This window comes from Molossus molossus, unplaced genomic scaffold (assembly GCF_014108415.1).
Source record: "Molossus molossus isolate mMolMol1 unplaced genomic scaffold, mMolMol1.p scaffold_m16_p_11, whole genome shotgun sequence".
Classification (NCBI taxonomy): domain Eukaryota; kingdom Metazoa; phylum Chordata; class Mammalia; order Chiroptera; family Molossidae; genus Molossus; species Molossus molossus.
The window spans coordinates 67,602,720-67,625,947 of NW_023425346.1; the positions used below are offsets into that span (position 1 = coordinate 67,602,720).

At 37.7% G+C, this 23,228-nt stretch overlaps 1 protein-coding gene across 1 annotated transcript in view; it reads left to right on the forward strand.

The window, feature by feature from the left end:
* The window catches only part of FRZB (frizzled related protein), a 34,102-nt gene extending 11,077 nt beyond the window's left edge, over positions 1 to 23,025 (forward strand). The window contains exons 3-6 of the mRNA XM_036254244.1: positions 14,752 to 14,817; positions 18,838 to 19,042; positions 19,422 to 19,485; positions 22,087 to 23,025. Of these exons, the coding sequence (XP_036110137.1) occupies positions 14,752 to 14,817; positions 18,838 to 19,042; positions 19,422 to 19,485; positions 22,087 to 22,203 (452 nt within the window). The 3' untranslated portion in view covers positions 22,204 to 23,025. The remainder of the gene's footprint in view (positions 1 to 14,751; positions 14,818 to 18,837; positions 19,043 to 19,421; positions 19,486 to 22,086) is intronic.
* Positions 23,026 to 23,228: the final 203 nt, after the last annotated feature.

The following is a 23,228-nucleotide window of genomic DNA, read 5'->3' on the forward strand; positions in this document are numbered from 1 at the left end:
TTTATCTCTTGTAATTTTCTCTGCTATAAAGATTACTTTCTTTGATATTAATGTAGCCACCCCAGTGTTTGCAAGGTGTATCTTTTTCTATCTTTTTACATTTAACCTATATATTGTTATGCTTAAAATAAATTTCCTGTAGACATCATATAGTTGGGTCATGTTTTTTTATTGGCATTTTTTTAATCCATTCTACTAATCTTTGTCTTTTGCTTGGTGTGTTTAGACAATTTACATCTAATGTAATTATTATTATGCTTGTATTTAGAACTACCATTTTATTATTATTTTTTTGTTTCTTCTCTTTCTCATTCTTGTTTCCTATTTCCCGCTTTCTTTTGGATTATGTGAATCTTAATCTCTCTCCCTCTCTCTCTCATGTGTCTATGATATATATTCCCATAAGATAATGTTCTATATATATTTTCAACCATTAATGTTTCTTTCAAACATTATGTTTTAAACAACTCAGGAGAAGAATAGTCTACTGAATTTACACAGATGTTTATAATTTCTATTGTTCTTTCCTAATGTTTCAGGCCTTCATTCTGGTATCATTTCCCTTCTATCTGAAGAACTTCTTTTAGAGCAGTTCTAGTGGCAACACATTTTATTTTCTTTCTTCTGAAAATGTCTTTATTTTACTTTCATTCCTGAAGGATATTTTCATTGGATGTAGAATTCTGTGTTGACAGTTCATTCACTGTTTAAAAAGTGTTATTCCACTTACTTCTGTCTTCAGTGTTGCTCATGGGAAATTGGTAGTCATTCATATCATTAACCTTGTATATAATGCATCAGTTTTTCTTATTGCTTTTAAGATTTTTTATTCTTAGTTTTTAGCAATTTGATTAGGATATGCCTGGATATTGATTTCTTTGGGTTTATCCTGTTTAGGGTTCACTGAGCTTCTTGAATCTATAAGTTTATACCTTTTGTCAAATTTGGAAAGCTTTCAGCAATTATTTCTTCAAATGTTTATTTTTATACCACATTCTCTTCTTCTTCTATGATGATATAAATGTTAGTGCTTTTGGTATTGTCCCACAGACCCCAGAGGCTCTGTTCACTCCCCCTCCTCAATCTTTTTCTTCCTCTAGATTAGATACAGTAATTTCTATTGGTTTGTCTTCAAATTCATTGACTCTTTTCTAGGTCATCTCCATTCTACTATTGAGCCCATTCAGGGAATTTTTAATTTCAGTTATTGCAATTTTTAAAATTAAAATTTCCATTTGGATCTTTATTATATCCTGTATTTATTTGTTAAAACTTTCTATTTTTTCATTCATTTCAAGAGTGTTCACCATAACTTTTGGGAGAATATTTATAAAGGCTACCTTAAAGTTATTGTTGGATAACTTCAACATTTATGTCTTGTAATTGTTTTTTTCCCCATACAACTTGAGATTTTCCTGGTTCTTCATATGAAGAATAATTTTTTAATCTATCCTGAACATTTGGAATATCATGTTCTAAGAATTTGGGTCTTATTTAAAGTCCTCTGGAGAATGAATATTTCTGTTTTATCAGGAGTCAGTTTAGTTGGGTTTAGGCTGACTAGTCTTCTATGGGTTGTGATTTCAATATCAGTTCTATTTCTGAAGCCTCTTCAGTGCCTTTCAGATATATTCCATGTGTATACTGCCCAGTGCCCAGTGAAATCGAGGCCGTAATCTATTCCATAGTTCAGTTTTCAAAGCTGTGGTGTAGTGCTTAGTATGAGATTCACATGTAACCAAGGGTGAGCTCAACAGTTCATAAACAATTTTATGGGATTTTCCCCAAACTTCTCCCTCTTTGCGATCTTCTGAGTACTTTTCAGTTCCTTGGGGGTTCTCCTTTTTGGTCCTGTGGCCAGAAAGCTGAGGTTCAGGCTCATCCCTCCCTGTGATGTACTTCCTGTGACTGCTCCTGCAGCTGAGGTTAAGTGGTGGGAGGACAAAGCCATCTGGGTTTGCTGCAGTCTCTTGATTCCACACATCCAATCAGAAACGACGGTTTTCCTATATGAAGAGTTTAGGCTTCTGAGGGCCTCCCTGCTGCAGGTGTTGCTGCCACCGCTGTCCCAGGATTGCTTGAGGAACAGGGTACAAGAGAATGGAGTGTTAGGGGACCCTTTCCCACTTCTTGAATTAGAACTAGAGGGCTTCTCCTGAAGCAATTTCGGCATTAAGCCCACTTCTCAGTTATGGGTTGTGTTGAAATCCATCTGGGAGATACCAAAGGGGAAAAAAATGTTGAACCCAACTCCAGTTTGATGATACTGGTCTTCTTCCCAGTCTTCCTGCTGCTATTTACTTTTCAGAGTCCTTAAGTAGCTGCTTCATGCATTCTATTTAGGTTTAGAATTTATTCAGTGGGAAAGACATGATGGAGTCTACTTACTTCATCTTATCATAAAATAAACTTTCAAATGAACTATGACATATATGCAGAAAAGATCACAAATCATATGCAGCTCAGTGCCTTTTCACGAAGTAAATACTCTTCTGTAACCACCACACAGGTCAAGATGTGTGTATTACCGGCACTCCAGAAGCCTGCCTGTGCCTCTGCCAAACCCTTCCTCCCATTCTTCTTCCCCAGAATAACTGCTGGCAGGAATTCTAACAGGATGCATTCATTTCACCTGATTTTGAACTGTTGTCAGTGGCATCCTACAGTATACATGTAATTTGTGTGGGTATGTGTTTATGGCTTCCTTTGCTCACTATTATGTTGTGTATAGCAGTACTTTCAAATTTTCATTGTGTTCTATCTTATGACTATATGTCACTCTATTCATTCTAATGTTCCTGGATTCTTGGTAATTAAGCACTAAGACATTTTATTTTATTTATTTATTATTATTTTTTTAATTCTCACCCAAGGACATTTTTCCACTTTTGTTCAGATAGAGTGGGAGGGAGAGAGAGAAACATCAACATGAAAGGGACACATGGAGTGGCTGGCTGCCTCCCGCTCAACCCCAACCATGGCCGGGGACAAATTGCAACCAAGGTACGTGCCCTTGACCGGAATCAAAACTGTGACTCATTGGTCCACGGGCTGATGCTCTAACTGCTAAGCCAAACCAGCCAGGGCTTATTATTTTTTTATTTTTTGTTAATCCTCACCCAAAGATATTTTCTCCATTGGTGTTTTTTTTTTAGAGAGTGGAAGGGAGGGAGAGAGGACAGGAGAAAGGAAGAAACATTGATGTTAAGAGAACCACATCGATTGATTACTTCCCACATGTGCCCCAGGGGTTGGGGATTGACTCTACAACCCAGGTATGTGCCCTTGACCAGGAAGCAAACCCACAACCCATGGTCCAACACTCTTACCAAGGAGCCACACTGACCAGGGCAACACTAAAACATGTTAAAATCCTTTATTGTTTGAAAGGATAATTTGTTTCTTTAAGAACATTATAATTACAATTAATTTTTTTTGGTTAATCCTCACCCAGGGATAGTTTTCCATTGATTTTTTTTAGCTAGATTGAAAGGGAGAGAGGGAGGAAGAGAGAGAGAGAAACATTGATGTGAGAGAGACATATCAATTGGTCCTCCTCCATGACCCTGACTAGGCCTGGATTGAACCTACAACCCACGTACATGCCCTTGACCAGGAATCAAACCCATGACCCTTCTCTCCAAATGCTGATGCTCCAACCGCTGAGCCAAATTGGCCAGAACCAATTAATTATTATATACTTCTATTCACTTTTGTCTAGTAATTTATACTGATTTAGGTCTGCATGTACTGCCTTGTAGGGTGTTTTATATGTGGAAGCAGAAAATAAAATAAGACCTGTAAACATTGAAAATTAAATTAGATTAGAACAGTTTGCACTGTTGATTTCCACTGACTCTTATCAGAGTGATAAGTGAGCTGAGATAATGTCTCCCAAAGGCGCCTCAACAAATATTTATCTTTGAAAAATTCATTAGTGTTCAGCAACAGTTCTATTTTAAGAATCACTTCAACTGTTCTGTTCGGTCAAAATAAACCAAAAAGCTAATTTGTATAATATATTTGGAAAGTCAAAATTTCTAGCCAAGTAGGTGCAAATGCTATCAATTTGTCCTGAAGCTATGGTTAGAATAAGAAAGTACTTCAGCATGTGAAAGAGAGAACACATCAACAACTCTATAAATACACACAAATCGCTCCATGTATGAGACTACCTGGAATGAATGTAGTGTTCCTGGTTCCCTGTTTACTATTCTTCTTTTATAAATGTTTTTCTGATCTCTGGCATAATGGGAGTGATGAAAAACAAACTAACAAACAAAACTAAAGTCATTCTGCTTGTGAAAATATAGTCACGTGTTCTGAAAAGAAAATATAATTTGTTCATAGTCAAAATTCTATACTTTGGAGTAATGTAACAGCTGAGGTTGATTATGATAAAACAGGAAATGAGGAAGACATAAAAACATTGTAACCCACACAGCCCCTCTTTCAAAAGTGTCAAGCTGTTTCTGTCTGGAATTTGGCAAAGAAATTCTTTCACTCTGGTTAATTTATCCTGTCCCTCAAAGCTGAAAAATTTTCTTTTTCTTTTTTTGGAAATAATAATTGTGTCTGAGCAGCTTCCAATTTGCAACCATGTTTACTCTTGCAAACCCACTATCATAATAAGGAGTACATCCTCACTTGCTTCCAGAACTTGGAAGGAATATGGAGAAAAACAATTTTAGTTCTATTCCGCTGAGTCACTTGGTCTGTCAAAGCAGCACAGGAAATTAAGGCAGGTAATCAAATGATGCAATAAAAAGACATTTTTATTAAAGTAATCCGGAAAAAGAATCCTCCTAGTTTTCTACTTTGTGATGGCGAACAATTTATGAGCTTTTCTATTTGAAAACCACACATTTTTCCAGAGAGGAGATATAGTTGGTAAATTCTGACACTAATTATATGGTCATAACCAAATTACATAACTTCTCTGGGTCTGTTTTCTAATATAATATCAGATTATATTGACCTCTGGGTTCCCTTGTGATATACATGGTGGGCAAAAGTAGGTTTACAGTTGTGAGTACACAAAACACAGAGTTGATTTCTTGAATTATTATTTATTTATTAATCATTGTATTTTTCCATACGAACAACTGTAAACCTACTTTTGTCCACCCCTGTATTTTCCAATTAAGGAAACTTAGCAGTCTGCCCTAGTGTAAGTTGTGTAACTCCCAGTGTTTACACTAGCCTCCTCCTGGCCTTGTGTCAAAGGTACTCCAGAGAAACTCTTCTGGGCGGCTGAGTGGCAACTGCTGAGGGACCAAAGATTCCCGATTGCCTGGACCCGCCAGGTCTGCCCTGGCCACCCCTCTTTTAGTGGGATGGCCTGTGTCTATTTAGCATGGGTAGTAGAGACCCATTCTCTGTTTCCTTCTCCAAATATGGAGAATATGTGTGTGTGTGTGTGTGTGTTTTGCAGTAATTGACACTTTTGACCCATTCTTATTCCTGAGCATTCTCCTCCCTGAGCTACTACCCACATTGTCCTGGTTCTCCACCTGCCCCCGGCTGTGTGCATTCTCCAAGGTTCTGTGTTTGGCCTCGGCTCCTCTCTCCTTACTATGATTTATTCCTGTTGGAGTCCATCCAGCTACACAGGCGAACCCATCACCCTTTGACTCTAGTTCGGATCACTTTCCCAGGTAGAATACCACTTCTCCATAAGCACTTCTACCTGGGTAGCCTACTGAACTCCAAATGCAACATATTAATCAAGTTATCTTGTCATTAAACCTTTCCTCCTTGAAATGTTCTTTTTTAGTATGTGGCACCATTGTTTTCCCAGATCCCCTGTACTGAAACTTCCTCCACCCTGCCATTCATCACAATGTTGACCACCTTCTCTTAGCAGGCGTCCTCAACAGCCAAGGGCAGGATGGAGGAGTGGGCAGCTGACCGCACTTCCCTGTTCTACCTCTTCCCGGGGTGCTTGGGGTTGAGTGGAAACACTGTATTCTAAAAGACTGTAAAGCCTACTTTATTTTTTTGTCAATTGAGTTCTTTGGAATACATCACAAAACATCACACTTCGGATCTCCCAAGAGAAAACGGGCAAATTGCATTGACTCTTTATTTTGTTGATTCTGAGTAACTCTTGGATCCAGACATCTTGTGAACTGGCAATTCCCTTTTACAAAGTGCAAATAACTATGAATTGAGACCTTTATTACAATATTTGAGGTTTGTTTTTTCAGCTAAATTGAGCAAATGTTATTTTGGCTTTTTAAAGCGTTATCATATTACCTAGGTTCACCCATCAACTTCATGCATTTCCACATCCTGTTCTAATCCAAAGTAAAATCTAATGTGATATTCTTTGCCCTGTGTCTATATTTAGGGAGAAGACATTATTTTAAACACATAATGGACAGCTGCTAAGTCATGACACACTTAAATTTATGGAAAAATGAGAAATAGATGAATTTTACATTAATGGTATTTTATTGAGATATAATTTATTTACAATGAAATGCCCAAGTGTGTGCCATGTTGAATTTTGACAAATGAATACACCCATGTAGGTATTACCCAGATCAAGATAAAGAATATTTCCATCACCCTTGAGAATTCCCTTGAGGTAGCACAATTCTGATCTTTATTACCGATCATTGATTTTCAACCAGTGTGCCATGACACACTGGTGTGCTGCGAGAATTTTTCAAACATGCAATACCTGACTGTTTAGTCAGAGGCACTGACCTCTTGTCCCTTAGATTGTTAAATGAAAATATGACTACGGCCAACACAACAATAATCATCCAGTGTGAATGAATCAAAATTATACCTATGTTTTGTCAGATCAGAGAAAAATATATATACTCGGTGTGCTGCAGAATTATAGTAATTAGATTACCTGTGCCATGAGATGGAAAGGGCTGAAAATTACGGCCATAGATCAATGTTGTCTGTTCTTCAGATTCATGGAACTGGGATTTTACAGTACATATTCTGGCTGCATTTGTTTTTAAAGCTTAATGTTTTTGAGATTTATTTGTTTAGTTCTGTATATCATTTTGTTCTTATTTATTCTATAATAATGCATCCTTGTGTGAGCATAATAATATAATTTCTAAATTCTATCCTTTTTACTTATTTTATTTTATTTTATTTTTGGTATGTGCCCCTAGTGGGAACCGAACCCGGGACTCTCTGGTCCGCAGCCGATGCTCCAACCGCCGAGCCAAACTGGCCAGGACTAAATTCTATCCCTTTTATATAATTCTCTCAAAACCAAATGTAATACATATAAAAGTTTCTATCTCTAGGAAAAAATTTAGCAACTTTTTATTTTCAAGCTTATTGATGAGTTTTTGTTGGAAAATTGTGTTCTGTTTTATAAACTGCTTTGAATTTGCATAAGATATCTTCAGATCTTTTTGATTTGTTAAGATATTACTATTAATAATAGCTAATATTCAGTGATTACTCAGTACTAGGCTCTGTACTAAAATTTTTATGTGAATTACTCTAAATTCTTAACAATAATCCTGTGAGATAGTTGAGTTTAGAAGTAAATTTTGTCAGTTGCCCAAGATTGGGCTGGAGTTCAAACCAGTGCCCCCTTAATCATTTTGCATATTCTCCAGCACTATAATATCATTAGAATGGTTACATGTATGCTCATTTTGGCTTGCTAAGCTTGATCCTTCAATTTGGGATATGTAAATGATAGTTGAAAAGGACTCCCAACATCTGGATAGAAATGAGCATGGTCTACCTGAATCAAAATAGCAGACTCAAGCACTACTGACAAAACCTGATTGCTTTGCTTACTTTTGGTAAGTATCACAGTTCTTTAGGTGTCAGAAGCCTGGAAAAATATTGCTGATGCTGATTATAAAGTAGATGATCCGTCTGTGCACTGACTTCTTCGCTTCACAAACCTGTCTGTCTGTTCTGCCCCAGCCATCATTTCCATGGGCACATTCTGGACTTGCCATCCAGCAGAAGTGCCAGCACTCTAATGTCAATTTCAAGCGCCCCCTCCCTTTGCCTACCATTTCTTCTCATTCCAGCAGATTTGCTCTAATATCATCACTGCTAAAATGTTCGCTCCATCGAGACTGCCTATTTATCTGTTCACTAACTTCCTTGTCTACCTGAGAATTAATGGTGTACTGTAATAATCATTCTCTTGAAAATACCCTCAATTCTCTTGCCTTTCTTTTCTTCTGCCATATTCACCTGGCAAGATCCCAATTCTAGTTGCCAGAGAAAATAACTCAGTTGGGGTGACTGGTTTCACTTTAAGTTCAGGATAAAATTAAACCACACAATTAACACTGCCTAGCAATCCTACTTTTATTCTCTATAAAGTTTGTCTTTCTACTTAATAAAATAACTGTTTTATACCTTTTCTTCTCTCCTTACACTCCCATACCCTGCCTCTCTTGGCCCCTCATTCCCTACACTTTATGATGTCACTTCATCCTTTAATGAGAAACTAAAAGCTATCAAAAGACTCTTTCTCATCATCCCAACAGATGCATAAACCTGTCAACGTCTGGACCCCTCTCTCCTTTCTCTTCTTGTACAGTGGATGAAGCGTACCTCTAGCTTTCAAAGTCCTATTCTCCTCTTTGTCCAGAGTCCCCTCCTCTCCTTGCTGATTGAATTTAATGGACACTTTTCTCTCTTAACTCAGTTGAGCTTGGAGAGTCTTTTGACACAGAGGACCACTTTCCTTTTCATTTGGAACACCCTCTTCTTTCAGCTTTTTGACTCCCTGTCATTGGCTCTTTCTTCTCAGTCTCCTTTGTGAACATCTTTACTATCTTACATATTAAGATGTTGTTCCTATCCCTAGCCAGTTTTGCTCAGTGGTTAGAGCATCGGCCTGTGGTCCGAGAGACCCAGGTTGGGTTCCCGCTAAGGGCATATACCTTGGTTGCATTTTGTCCCCGGCCCTGGTTTGATGGTGTGGGTGGCAAACACTCTGTGTGTCCCTTTCACATCGATGTTTCTCTCTCTCTCTCCTTCCCACTCTATCTGAACAAAAAATGGAAAAATGTCCTTGGGTGAGGATAAAAAAAAAAAAAAGATGTTGTTCCTACCTAGATTATTACAACTCATCTTTCAGGTTTTAAGCTTAAATGTCATTTTCTCAGAAGACTTTGAAGAGCAGACTAGTTTAGATCCTCAAGTTACATGTTCTATTTGCACATGGTACTTTTCTTTCATAGCATTCATCACATACTAAAATAAACAATTTTAGGTGTAATTATTTGTTCAATGCCTGTATCTTATTCTGCTTTATCTGTATTGACCATCAGGTGCCCTACATGCCTCGCACAGAGGTTGGCATATAGCAGGTGCTCAATAAATATTTATAGAATGAATTAATTAACATGGAAGTAACTTAAAGGGCTCAACAAATGTTAGTTCTCTTTTCCTTCCCATCTCATATTTACAGAAGCATGGATATCCCAGGGTTGTAAAGTCAGAAAAGACTATTTCCACAGGAGAGAGACAAGTTCATGGTATGATGGACATTGACATATGTTTAAAATTACTTAAGGTCATTCTATGGACACCTCTTATAGGGGTTAAAAATATAGATCTGGATCTCAGTAAAGAAGTCATAGGTAAGGATATATAGATTTTCGAGTTATAAAAATGTAATTTTACATGTGTTTTAAAATTTGTGGTCTGCTCCAATGTGTCTTAAAATGGAGGGAAAGAGGAAGAGGAGTCTTCTAAGGTCAAAGGCCAGGATATAAAACATGTAGTGAGTGCATTTAGTAAAAATTAAAATTATTTAAACCGTGGCCTGACTGGAGTCAGTCTTGAAAGAATTACAGTGGGAATCGTAACATAAATAGAATTGTATTTTCTTCTTCTTTTTTTTTTTTTGTCCCCTACTTTTTAACAGTAAATCCTGAGCACAGATCTAAGGTCTTTTCCCAAAAACAACAAAACACAAAAATACTCATTCATAGATAGTAGTATTCCAAAGTAATGGTACATGAAAGGTTATAGGAGTTTTGAAGTCTTACAAAGTTAATTATAGGCTTACAGCTCCGGATGACACCCAAGAGAAGTCATTTTCAAACCAAGGCCAGGGTTAGTTTGAAAGTCATATCATACTTCAGCTTGAAGTCAAACAAGGATGCATTAAATAGTGAGGGTCCGGTGAGAATCAAATTTCACACTTGTATCAGATACTTACAGTTCTTTAGAGCCTGTAAAACCATATGACCCTGTAAAATAATATTATCTTTCTGTGTTTTCAATAAGTGAGCCAATTTTCATGAGCAGAAAACTGGATAAAAGATGTAATCACGTTCCTCCCAGGCATCAGAGTGCACTGTAGGGCGTCTTCCCCGAAGTGCAGACCAAGGTCTGAGGAGCTCTGGGCATGTTATTTTGCAAACTCGTATTTGTACTCATGTTTGTACTAGGATGATAAACAGTTCAGTTTCACTGCAGAGAAGCAGGAGATCACTGATTTTAGGAGAGTGTCCGAAAAACTGTGAGGGAGAGTTGCTGAAGACAGTTTCCTGGTCACACAGCTCATGGATGCTTGTGGGATGTAGGATGTCATGCTGCTCCATGCTCAGAGTGTTGTGTGTGATCCTGCACTTTGAGGTGAAGGAGTTGCTAATATATATATATATATATATATTTTATATTTATATTTATTATTATTATTTTTCATCCTTACCGGAGGACATTTTTCCATTTATCTTCAGATAGAGTGTGAGGGAGAGGGGGAGAGAGAGAAACATCAATGTGAGAAAAACACATCGATTGCCTCCCGTATGGCCCCAACCAGGGCTGGGGACCAAACTGCAACTGAGGTACATGCCCCTGACCAGAACTGAACCCAAGACTCTTTGGTCCACGGGCCGACGCTCTAACCTCTGAGCCAAACTCGCCAGGGCTGAGTTGCTAATATTAAAACCTTCCCCACATTTGAAGAACTCTGTCCCTTAACTTATTTTGTTGCTGCCAGCTCCTTTTTCATATTTTTTCCTTAGATAAGAACACCAAGGCAATGTCTTTTCAAGCTTTTTGTCTCAGCAATGGAATGCAAGCGAATTAATATCTAATGGTTTTGTGCAAAGCTCAGTAAACAGATTTTATTTTGCCACTATAAAATTAAAAATCCTTGTGTCATTGGGAAGCTGGAGAGGAAGACTATTAGCAAAATTATTAGCAAATTAAAGTAGAAATGATAATAACACTAGTGGCCCAATAAAAAGTCTGAGAAATCAATTATTGGTAGTAAAGAAAAAGCTGCTGCTCCAGTCGGGTTTAGGGTGGCAGGTACACAAAATGTAATAAACAATATATGCAGTGTATCCCTCTATGATTCTTTACAATTGCCCAGTTCTTGGGCTTTGGGAGAATATATATGTAGATGTGAGTAAACATTAGAAGAAGGATAATCCTCTGGGTCTATGGATCTAAGACACACTTTCATGAACATGTGTGAGTTAGTTAACGTACCTAAGTCAAAGGAAGTTCTTCCATATTTGAACCTTGTAGATGTAACATTTCACTCCTCCTCATTACCTTGTTATTTCATTGAACTACTAATTACTTAGATAATTGTCACAGCAAGACCTAGGGATCAGAGCGTTGGTGTGGCATTGCCACTTCTAAGGCCATCAGAGATAAGTGTACTGAGGATGAACAACATTTTGTACCAAGAATATAATTGCTTAGCTCATTAGATAGGAAAGAGCCTACCTGTGGATATGTAGTTGTGTATATACAGGTCTGTAAATACTTATTTGAAATCTCTCTAAATCACTTTATAATATAATTTTTGAAAAATTTCTGCTTGGGAAGTTTTATAGAATCCATTTGTTTATGCTTTGAGCAAAGTTATATGGTAACAATGCCATAGACTCAATCCAGCAATGCTGTATTTTTGCCAAGAGTTTTTCATCGGAGCGTGTGAAAATTTCTCTCTCTCCTTTTTATTGAATGTATTGGGTAACACCGGTTAACAAAATTATAAAGGTTTCAGGTGCACATCATCCGCGCACTGTACTGTGTGTTCACCACCGCAAGTCAAGTCTCTGTTCATCACCATTTATCTCCCACAGGCTCCTCCACCTTCCCCGCCCTCCGTGCCCTCTGTCATTCACCACCCTGTCTGTATACATGAGTTCTTTTTTCTTTTTTTTAAATTAATTAATTTATTTTTGTTACAGATGTTTCTCCTTTATCCCCCACTGATTCTTTTTTTTTTTTCTCAATCCCTTCACCCCACCTCACCCATTTCCTGGGCACCCCAATAGCTGTGAACCTGCTCTCTCTCTATGACTCTGTCTCTGTTTTGCTTGTTAGTTCATTTTGTGCATTAGATTCCTCATAGGAGTGAGATCATATGGTGTTTTCTTTCTCTGGCTTATTTCACTTAGCATAATCCTCGCCAGGTCCATCCATCCATGCTGTTGCAAAGGGTAAGATTTCCTTCTTTTTTTATGGCCAACTACTATTCAATTGTGAATATACCACAACTTTTTTGTTTTTTTTATATTATTTTGAATCCTCACCCGAGGACATTTTTTCCATATTTTATTCAGATAGAGTAGGAGGGAGAGAGAGAGAGAAACATCGACGTGAAAGAGACACATCGAGCGGTTGCCATCCACACGACCCAACCAGGGCCAGGAACAAACTGCAACTGAGGCACGTGCCCTTAGCAGGAACCGAACCCGGGTCCCTCTGGACTGCAGGCCAACGCTCTAACTGCTGAGCCAAACCGACCAGGGCACCATAGCTTTTTTATCCACTCATCTACTGAGAGAGCTTGGGCTGCTTCCAAGTGTTGGCTGTTGTAACTAATGCTGCAATTGGTATGTGCGAATTTCTGAAGAATTACAAATATATAGTAATTTACCTGCATGCATTATTTTTGATAGATATCTATTTTTAAATGGCAGAAAAGCACAAGCCCTTATCTACATATGAGTGAGGATAATTTGTAAATCTTCAGAAATAGTCTCATTTCAAGAATTTCTCTCTTAAAAAAAGAAGAGAAAAGCTCATGGACATGAACAACAGTGTGGTGAACGCTGGGAGCGGAAGGATGGGGGAGGTGGAGGAGGGTGAGGGGGATACATGGTTATAGACCGAGACTTGACTTGGGGTGGTGAACACACAATACAGTGTACAGATGATGTGTTGTAGCATGGTGCACCTGAAACCTGTACAACTTTGTTAACCATTGTCACCCCAATACATTCAATAAAAATGATATTTCTCTTTAAAAAAGTGTGATTTTCTGTACAAAATAAAACTATGCAGTAGAACTAGATAACTTCCCATTTTCTTTTAAATGGGAATAACAAGAAAGTTATTTGCTAATAACTAAGTTATTATTGGAGGAATCTTCTTTAAAATAAGCTACCAGCACTGATATTATCCATTATTTATTGGCTTGACATATTCATTCTGTAGAAATTGTGTGTGAAAAAGTATCTGCAGGACAGGGGATGTGATGTGTGTGGCAGTGAGAAATGTCTTACCTCTCTTGTGGGCGGGAGCAGCTGATGGTACCACTGCTTTGGAGCACACACCTGTCCCCGTGGAGGGGCTTATTTCTAGGACTGAAAAGCTGATACTGAGGGTTGTACTCTTCTTGGGACTGCTACTTGAAAGCATGTTATCTATAAGTACACCTGAAGTGAAAATTTTTTTTCTTTGAAAATACAATATCACGTCAACAAAAACTTCTGCCTTTTATTGGTCTCCATGCCAACATAAAACACGTCTTAAACAAAATATTTTTGTTGGCTTTCCTTCTGTGATTTATGTGTTCTTTTTTCCTTTTTCTATGTCAAAATAGACATTTTTAATAATTTTTAATAAAACATTCTCAGGGGCACTATTTTAAAGAAATCTTCACACAAACTAAAATTTTTCTACAATAATTATATATTATTTTCTATTTTTATATTGACTTGAATGACTAATAGCCTACCAAGGTTATGGTGCAGATATGACATATATTTTTTAGTTAAGTAACCTGTAAACAATATAGTAATTCGCTTTCCAAGATGTTAAATGAGTTGTCCTATATAAAACATTTTGAGATAATTAGAACTTCTATGACATACACCTATATTACATATAAAATGTGTTCTGGTCACTACTCGCCAGATATTTAAAAAACATGAAACTTCTCATTTCAAAATATGCATGTAGTGATTTCCTCCACTAAATATAAAAATACCAGCTAGACAGCAGTTATTCTGCCAGTGAAGGGACTCATGGCTTGTCTTCTTAAGAACTCCACAGAGTTCACTAGTTTGTAATAATACTTGCTTATCTCTTTGAGTGGCTTTTCGATCCAGGACCTGTATTTGGAGGAGTGCTGTGTAATCTGGAAAGCGTCTATGAAGGCAGGTGATATTCTGAGGGGTAAACCCATGCACTGAGCATAAATTATCTCTCAGTTGGCATTGATTCTACCTCCATAAGCACTAAACATCCTCTTTCAGGGTTCAGAGGTCGTGCTCTCCTCGTGCATTGCAGTGAAGTGTGTTTCCTCAGGACTTGGGTGGTTTTTTAGAGAGTAGGAACTTCTGAGCCCACTGATACGGAAAACAATCTATATAGATGACTAAACACGATGTAATTCCAGAGGAGATCAGACACACAGAATCACTAAAAGCCTTCTTGCCACCAAATTAGATCTAATCAACCAAAGAAGTGTGAATAAATAAATAAAAGCTAATGTCGAACTTTTGCTTACAGATAAAATGTTATGTTTTTCAGAACGCTGCAAATGTAAGCCTATTAGAGCGACTCAGAAGACCTATTTCCGAAACAATTACAACTATGGTAAGGATAACTTCATGGTTGACCTATAACTGCTGTGTTAAGAAAGGTGTGTGTGTGTGTGTGTGTGTGTGTGTAAATTAGTAGAGCACTTCAAGAATAAGGCTTAAAAATAAATTAAGACAACTTTCAAGAGCATACCTCTCCCACATAATTAAAATGTCTGATGTGGGCAAAGTTCTTGACAAATTATTGATTTTGAAGCAGATCAGGAAACGATGCCGGCATGGTAGAACCATGTCAGCCCAGAGACACATTTCAAACTGGATGGGAGGGACTGTTCCCCTGGAGCCGGAGGGGGTTGAGCTTGAGAGGTGCTGCGCGTCCCGTTCCCTGTGGTAAACAGGAGCCCGTGGTGCATGCAGGACGGGGAACAGAGTTCAGGCCGTTTCTTCAGGCATTCCATCCCATGGAAAACACTCACAGAGTTGGAAAGCAGCACTTACAAAGGTTGTTAGTATTCAATTAAGGAAATGTTTTGTTATCTAGCTTGACCTAGAAATGGGACATTCTGATAAAATATTAATTATAGAGCTATCAATGCAAATGTAACTGACAAACCTAACTGACAGGAGAAGCCAGCTGTCTGAGCCAGGTCCCGGGAAGGAGATTTCCATACGTAATGTAATTTTCTCAACTGCCCCATGAGACCAATTATTATTTTTATTTTATTAGTGATTATTTATCCTTCCTTTGATTATTCAGAATGTACTTTTGGGTACTTACATGCTTCAGAGTTGCATATTTCAATGATCAGTTATTTAGAAGAGTCAGTTAATAGAGTTTTCCTGTTGATAAAATAAGGGGCAAATCAATATTTGCTGTACTTCGTCAACATTTTATGATCACCTTTTTCTAGCATGTATGAGATTAATAAAGGTTATATTACTATCTTTAGAATATTCTTGATGCTGAGTCAATGAGTAAACATGGCAATGAAACAAATTTTTGGAGGGAACTTTATTATTAAAATGAGAATTTTATTATTGAATTTCCATGCCCTATTTTAGAGGCTATTGGACATACACAGCAGATCTATTCCTACTTTTATACTTTTGGGAATCGGAGGAGATAAATGTTTAATACTCTGTAAGAGTAATGGTTTATATTTAAAAACTGTGTATTAAAAGGTATAAAGTACAAAACTCTCAATGTAGGTAAATATCTTTAAAATAAATTACACATAGTTTTGCAAGTGTTACTTCAATGAATTCAATTTTTATTTTTTGCTTACTACTCACCTTAAGAGGGATCTACTTTCTCTTAGCCAATGGTGGGCACACTTTCCAAGGCTGAAAGATCAAATGTGAAAAATCACAGGGAAAGGGAGGCCTTCATTTTTAGGAGATTAAAAAATGATATATAACCTTTTAAGTACAATTATACTAAAAATAAAAGCATAATAAAAATTTTGTATCAGAGAAATTTAGTTTGTATTTATTTTGCTTAATTAGTCAATTTTTACTTTACCCAACTTTCTTAGTGCTGCAGTGGTTGGTGCTGGGATTTTTGCTAAAAGTCAAAATACTAGGGGTTACATAGAAAGAGAATATCTTCAACAAGGTAGCAGAGTGAATGTTATAACATAAAATGGGATAGAGATAAAAATTAATGGCAAGAAGTTAATTTCTTTCTTCTAGCCAAACAATAATAACCAGGTTGCCTACAGTTTAAGGATTTCACTTGTCTGGGGTTTACTTAGAACTTCATTGGGGAAGGCAGTCAGTCTAATGATTAAATAGAAGAGAAAAAAACCTCTGAAATAAAAAAACATTTTAAATTTCAAAATATGTTGATTTTTATCTTTTCTTAAATATCTACATGTCTACTGAGAAAACGAAGTGGGGTTGGGAGCAATTGATAACTCAGACAAAACCCCTGCTTCATTCAGAATTAATTCAGGTAAAGTCTCTTGAGCTTTAACAAAATTACTTGAATAATAAAGTAAGTCTTGTAGAGAGATATTTATTTTGGAGGCAGTATGTGTGCTAAAAATTTCTAATGAAAATAGTAGCCATACTGGGTAAATAAATCATTAGTTTGAGAACATTTGCACAGTTCACTAATCTCTAAGAGTTGATGGATGCTATGAAACACATTCACATAAACCAGGACCCCCAAAAATGTCTGCTAGCTGGGTTGTGAATTTATCATCTGATTCTCAAATGACATTTCCAAAAGGGAAATCTTATCTTTTGTTAAAATACAGAATAGAGAGAACACTCACAGAAAGGGATTCTTTGGCTCACAAGTCACACCAAGCAGGGACAGCTGGGCAGTTATATTTTGTTTGCTGTAAGTTCTCATGTTTGAGACACCTAATTTTCTGAAAATTAAAATACCTGTAAAGCAAAAATGAGGTTTTTGTCTTAAAGTTTTCAGCATTAGTAACTTAATTTCTATCATATGTATGTTGTACTGGTGGAATTAGGTAAGTTTCTGCATGGCATTGGGGCATGGATGGGGCTTATTAATTGGCTTTGTATTTTCATGGATCACTTTTTTCCATTCTTTCAGAGTCCAGAGCACCTAAAATATGTGGGAAGGAACTCAGATGAAAGTGGTTTGCTGATATGTGCCCAAGAGGCTTTTAAAAAGTGGATTCATTTGGTTGAGTTGTGTTTTCCTCTGTGTACCATCCATGAACACTGAACTAGAGCAATGAGGTGCCCAGGAGAAAGCCACTGGCTTCTTACACATTAACTTACTTCTAGGCCTTTTCAAACTTCCCCTTTAGAAAACAAACAACAAACAAACAAAAGTTCATTTGCCAGAAGTAGGAATCTAAAGAATTTGGCCCCTCCAAAGAAGAGAAATACAGAGGAACTGTATTTGATAGATTATGAGTCCAAAACTTCAACTTTGCAACTGAACTGATTATTTTGTTTGTCTTTACATTGAGAACACACGTGTGAGACAAACTGGGTGTCAGCACATCCACTGAGAGAGGTGGGTTAATGCAACTGGCATGTTGGACTGCGCAGGGCACGTGAAGGGGAGGGATGTCGGAGTATCTGACTTCAAAGCAGATGGGGGAACAAGGTCTGGTGGTGACCGTTTTTACTAAAAAAAAAGGTAAAATTCTTGCCCTGGCCGGTTTGGCTCAGCGGTTAGAGCGTCCACCTGCGGTCCGGAGAGACCCGGGTTCGGTTCCCGCTAAGGGCATGTACCTCGGTTGCGGTTTGTCCCCGGCCCTGGTTGGTCGTGCGGGTGGCAGCCACTCGATGTGTCCCTTTCACATCGATGTTTCCCTCTCTCTCTCTTCCTCTCTCTCCCTCCCACACTGTCTGTACAAAAAAAATGGAAAAATGTCCTCGGATGAGGATTAAAAAAAGAAAAAAAAAAAAAAAAAGAAAAAAAAAAAAAAAAAGGTAAAATTCTTACAGGAGTGTATAAAATAAAATCTGTACTGAAACAAAGGGAAAAGGAGCTGACGTCTCAACAGTGAGCTAATTGAGGAAGGTGGAAAGAGCACAGAACCAGTTTGGAAACAGTAGGAAGGACAATTTTATAACACTTATGAGACCCCCAGCTCTTCAGAGAATCCATGAATAGACCTGATAAAAGAATACTGACAAGAAAACAAAGCATATTTAAGTACCCGGTCTTTACATATAGTGAAATTAATAAAGTTTAAATTCCTGTTGGCAGCCATGGAAACTGCAGAGATGCATACACACATCCAAAATGAAATTCTGGAGGAAAATTACATCAGATTCACACAACCTTTGATTATCTAAATGAACTTGTTTGAATAGAATACATACACATGTGCATATATGCACACAAATATATATGTACACAAATTGGAAGGGGATCAGGGCTGAACATCAAGGGGACAGGTGTGTTGTGCAGTGTGTCACTCACTACTGTCTAGGACGAAAATGTCTGGCTGACTTTTCCTCTCCATTCCCTGAGCATCAAGTCGAGAAAAATGACTGTAAAGAAGCCAACTTATCTTTTTTGAATGTGGCACCTATTGTGTATCACATGACCATCTCAGTTTTATTATTTTTTGTTCAGTCATTCGGGCTAAAGTTAAAGAGGTGAAAACCAAGTGCCATGACGTGACTGCAGTAGTCGAGGTGAAGGAGATTCTGAAGTCTTCTCTGGTCAACATTCCAAGGGACACCGTTAACCTGTATACCAGCTCTGGCTGCCTGTGCCCTCCACTCAGCGTTAATGAGGAGTACATCATCATGGGCTACGAAGACGAGGAACGCTCCAGGTAATTCACTCCCTAAGGATTCAGGATGATTTCTATGCCTGTGCTATCCTGTTTGCACTTCTCCAGAGATTTTACTCTGGGGTTGGGGATTACAGGTAGGTTTTAGTTGGGTCTCTCAACTGCATGTATTGAACAGAAAGTGTATGTGTACAACTTGTGGATGTGCATTTTTCTGGGGAGAGGGTTCATAACTTCATTTGTTCTTGAAAGGTCCATGATTTCCAACAGTTAATAATTACTGCTCTAAAAAAATATTACTGTTCTGAAATTTGGTCATTCTGGTCTAGAATAAGCAGGTAATTTTTTTTGCAATTGTTCCTGTATTTTTCAGTAATATGTTTCAATTTTTCAAAAATGTTTTCTTCTTTAAAAAATGCAGATTACTGTTGGTGGAGGGTTCTATTGCTGAAAAATGGAAGGATCGACTGGGTAAAAAAGTTAAGGTAAGCCTGTATTTTATGTATAGAGTGATACATAGAATATAAAAGTAGACAACCAGCCCTTTGTCATTTAAACAAAATAGCTGCCCTCAACTACATGAGAAATATTAAAACCTGATATATATGTATAGGTGTATAGATATGTTATATCCATCCATCTATCTATCTATCTGATTCCAAAGACTAAGTTTGTCTTTAACATAAATTTCATTTAGGAAGTTCTCTGTATGTGTATCAGAAATCTAACTATGGCTGCCCAACTTCCCACAATGAGAACTCCAGCTGTAGTTAGCCCAGTCCTGGTAGGGTGACTCCGTTGTCCTTAGAGCACCATTTTCATGGTCACCTGCAGGTCACAAACAGCTGCCCCACGTCCAGCATCACACCTACATTTTAGGGAGAAAGAAAAGAGAGGTTAAAAGGTGTTTTCAAATGCCCCATCTAGCAACTTTTACAAAGGACTGGGTCTCCTGTTAATCTCTAACTGCAAGAAAAGCAGGGCAATGTGATTTTTTTTTTTTAGCTGAGCTTGTTGCTTCCTTGAACAAATTGCAGTGGTATGTGTCACAGAAAAGAAGAAAGAATGAGTAGGAAACTACCAATATTGTCCCAGTGCATAGACATCATTTTCTAGGTATAAGGTACAGCCACGCTCATCTGTATATAAGCTCCTTAGAGCAGTAATGTAGCTTTATTTTTAAGCCAGTGACTCTGAGATTCTGAAAGTGATGCATTTTTTAAAAATCACTGTAAATTACCTTTTTAATAGAAGGTTCCATTCCTTCTTGCTATACTAAGCAAATCTGTTTCAAAGAAAGGAATATGGGAGTGTATGTATAGAAGGGCAAAGAATCGAAAAGTGTGTGTGTGTAGTGGGCAGGGAGGGGGAGGGGAAAGTAGAAATTGTACCAACATAATAACATAATACATCCTCTTCCTTCTGTGTGTTTGAAGGGTTGGGAAACATTTACAGGGTAAGCTAAACACCCGTGGGCAGTTTATTGTAAACATCTGGCACTCGACACAGCAGAAACATTTGAGTTCAAGTGACCTCCAGAAATGTAGAGGGCATTATTTTTCAGGGAGAAACTGCTCTCCAGTAACCCTCCCACCCCAGGATATTTGTCAAAAGTGGGATGCATTTCAAGTTTAGACTTGTGAGAATTCTCTATTTGTATCTCTTTTCAATTAGGTTGGTGTTTATTAAAAAGTGGTTTTCCTTCAGTATTTGGAATCTCTTACTGTCCTTTTCATTTGGGTTTCTGCTTGCTAATGCAGAACAGGAATGTGTCCTAAATTCCTTCACCAGATGGGAGAGCTTTTAACATCCCCGCTGCAAAGCATGTAACAAGGCTGCTCTTTTGGTACCAAAACAGTTATCATCATGTAATGACCTAGGACGCATGACTTGTTAGTCCTGTCTCTTAGTAAGGCAAACATATTTTCTACTGCTTTCTTTCTTTTTTTTATCCTCACCCGAGGACATTTTTCCATTTTTTGTACAGATAGAGTGGGAGGGAGAGAGAGGAAGAGACAGAGAGAGAGAAACATCGATGTGAAAGGGACACATCGAGTGGCTGCCACCGCACGACCAACCAGGGCCGGGGACAAACTGCAACCGAAGTACGTGCCCTTAGCAGGAACCGAACCCAGGTCTCTCCGGACCGCAGGCCGATGCTCTAACCGCTGAGCCAAACCGACCAGGGCTATTTTCTACTGCTTTCTATAGGGAACTCACACAGAGTCATTATGTGAATTTATTTGTATTCTTAGTCTAGATTTAAACATGCTCAACAATTCAAATTTATATGGAGATGCTTCAGACTAAAGACTTCCATTGGAAAATCTCTTTGATGAGAATTATTGAGATCTTTAGTTTTCCAGTTAATTTGAGGATGGAAAAAATAGTTTTGTGGAGGGCACTTAAAAAAAAAAAATAGAGTTGCCCTTCCAGCTGATTTTTTTTGCTCTCAGTGGATAGATCAAGAATTAAATAAAGACCCCTTTATGGTTTTCCATGCAAATGGTTGTTTATTTAAGTCTCTGTTATAGTAGGTTGTTCAGGTTGAGATATTTGGCCTGCCTTGGGGAGCTGAGAAGGAGACTGTTTTTTAAATATGAAAAGCAATAAGACTGTGGACTAAAGCATCTAAAATAAAGAATTACTTTCAGTAATTGAAAAATGGTAATTTAATATGAACTAAGCACGTTGTACATTTTTCACCTGTTAATCTTCAGAATTCTCAATGTACATCTTCCATTTGTTGACCACTTGTGAAGGGCCAGACTTGTGTTTGTCGTCTCAGGAGAGCTCACAGATTGTGATAGGTATTTGTGTCACCATTTACTGACACAGACATTTGAAGCTTCAGGTTTGATGTGAAAGCAATTTTAATGTAGGCAGACAATTTCATGCTTTTTAAAATCTGAGAATTGTGTTTACATAGCATCAATTTCATTGTTGCCCTGGGATACAGAGCTGATACTTTTTGAAAGTAGTAAAATGCTTTTGAGATCTGACTTTGCTGTCTCCATTGTCGGAATAATAGAAATGATGACCCTGGTGATTTGCGCATGTGACCATTTCTGTTCTACGTTTCACAGCGCTGGGATATGAAACTCCGTCATCTTGGACTGAATAAAAGTGATTCTAGCCATAGTGATTCCACGCAGAGTCAGAAGTCTGGCAGGAACTCGAACCCCCGGCAAGCACGCCATTAAATCCTGACATGTGGAAAGAACAGCCGTGGACTTCCTATTAAGACTTGCATTGCTGGACTAACTAGCCAAGGAAAATTGCACTATTGCACGTCATATTCTATTTTTTACCACAAAACTCATGTGGTAAATGATATTACTTCTATTTTCTCTTTTGTTTCCTGCTTTTCTCTTCCCTCTTCCCACCCCCTTCTTTGTGGTCTGAGTGCAGATCCTAAAATATATTATATGTATTCTATTTCACTAATCATGGGAAAACTGTACTTTGCAATAATAATAAATTAAACATGTTGATCCCAGGGCCTTTTTGCTGGAGTAAATGTTAATTTACTGCTCTGCGCCCAGACTGGGAATGCAGTATTGGATACAAAGAGAGAAAGCTAAATAAGCTGTACAATATACTCGGCTGATCTAATTACAGCCTCATTTTTGCACGCCTTTGGGCATTCTCCTCATGCTTAGAAAGTCCTACATGTTTATAAAGGTAAAATAGCAGTTTGAAATCAAATGCCATATAGGCAAAGCAATCAAGCACCAGGAAGCATTTATGAGCAAAAGACATACAAGACGAATTATTTGAAAGACAGGCAGGAAGCAAAATAAATAGTGTTAGGAGTTGGGGAAAGAACATTTTGCCTGACTGAGAAGCACAACTGAAACCAGTAGCTGCTGGGATGTTATCAGTAGCATTTATCTTTTGGCAATACATTTGACTTGTTTATGAATACATATATTCATCAGCACGAGGGATGTGAATTATAACTAGACATCTGCTGTTATCAGCATAGCTCCATTTAATTTTAAACAAACCCATTGGTGTGAGTCTATTTTTTCTTCTTCTTTTAAAAATGACTTGCTTCATTGACCAGGAAAAGAAATTATATATGTATGTGCGCCAGGGTGTTGTTTTTAAAAGCTGTGTAGCTCTATAACATGCTGTAGTTTGCAGGATGGTAAAATGTACAAGGGGTGGGTGTGTGTGTATTTGTGTATGTGTGTTCACACTCACCTGGACTGAATTACAGGCC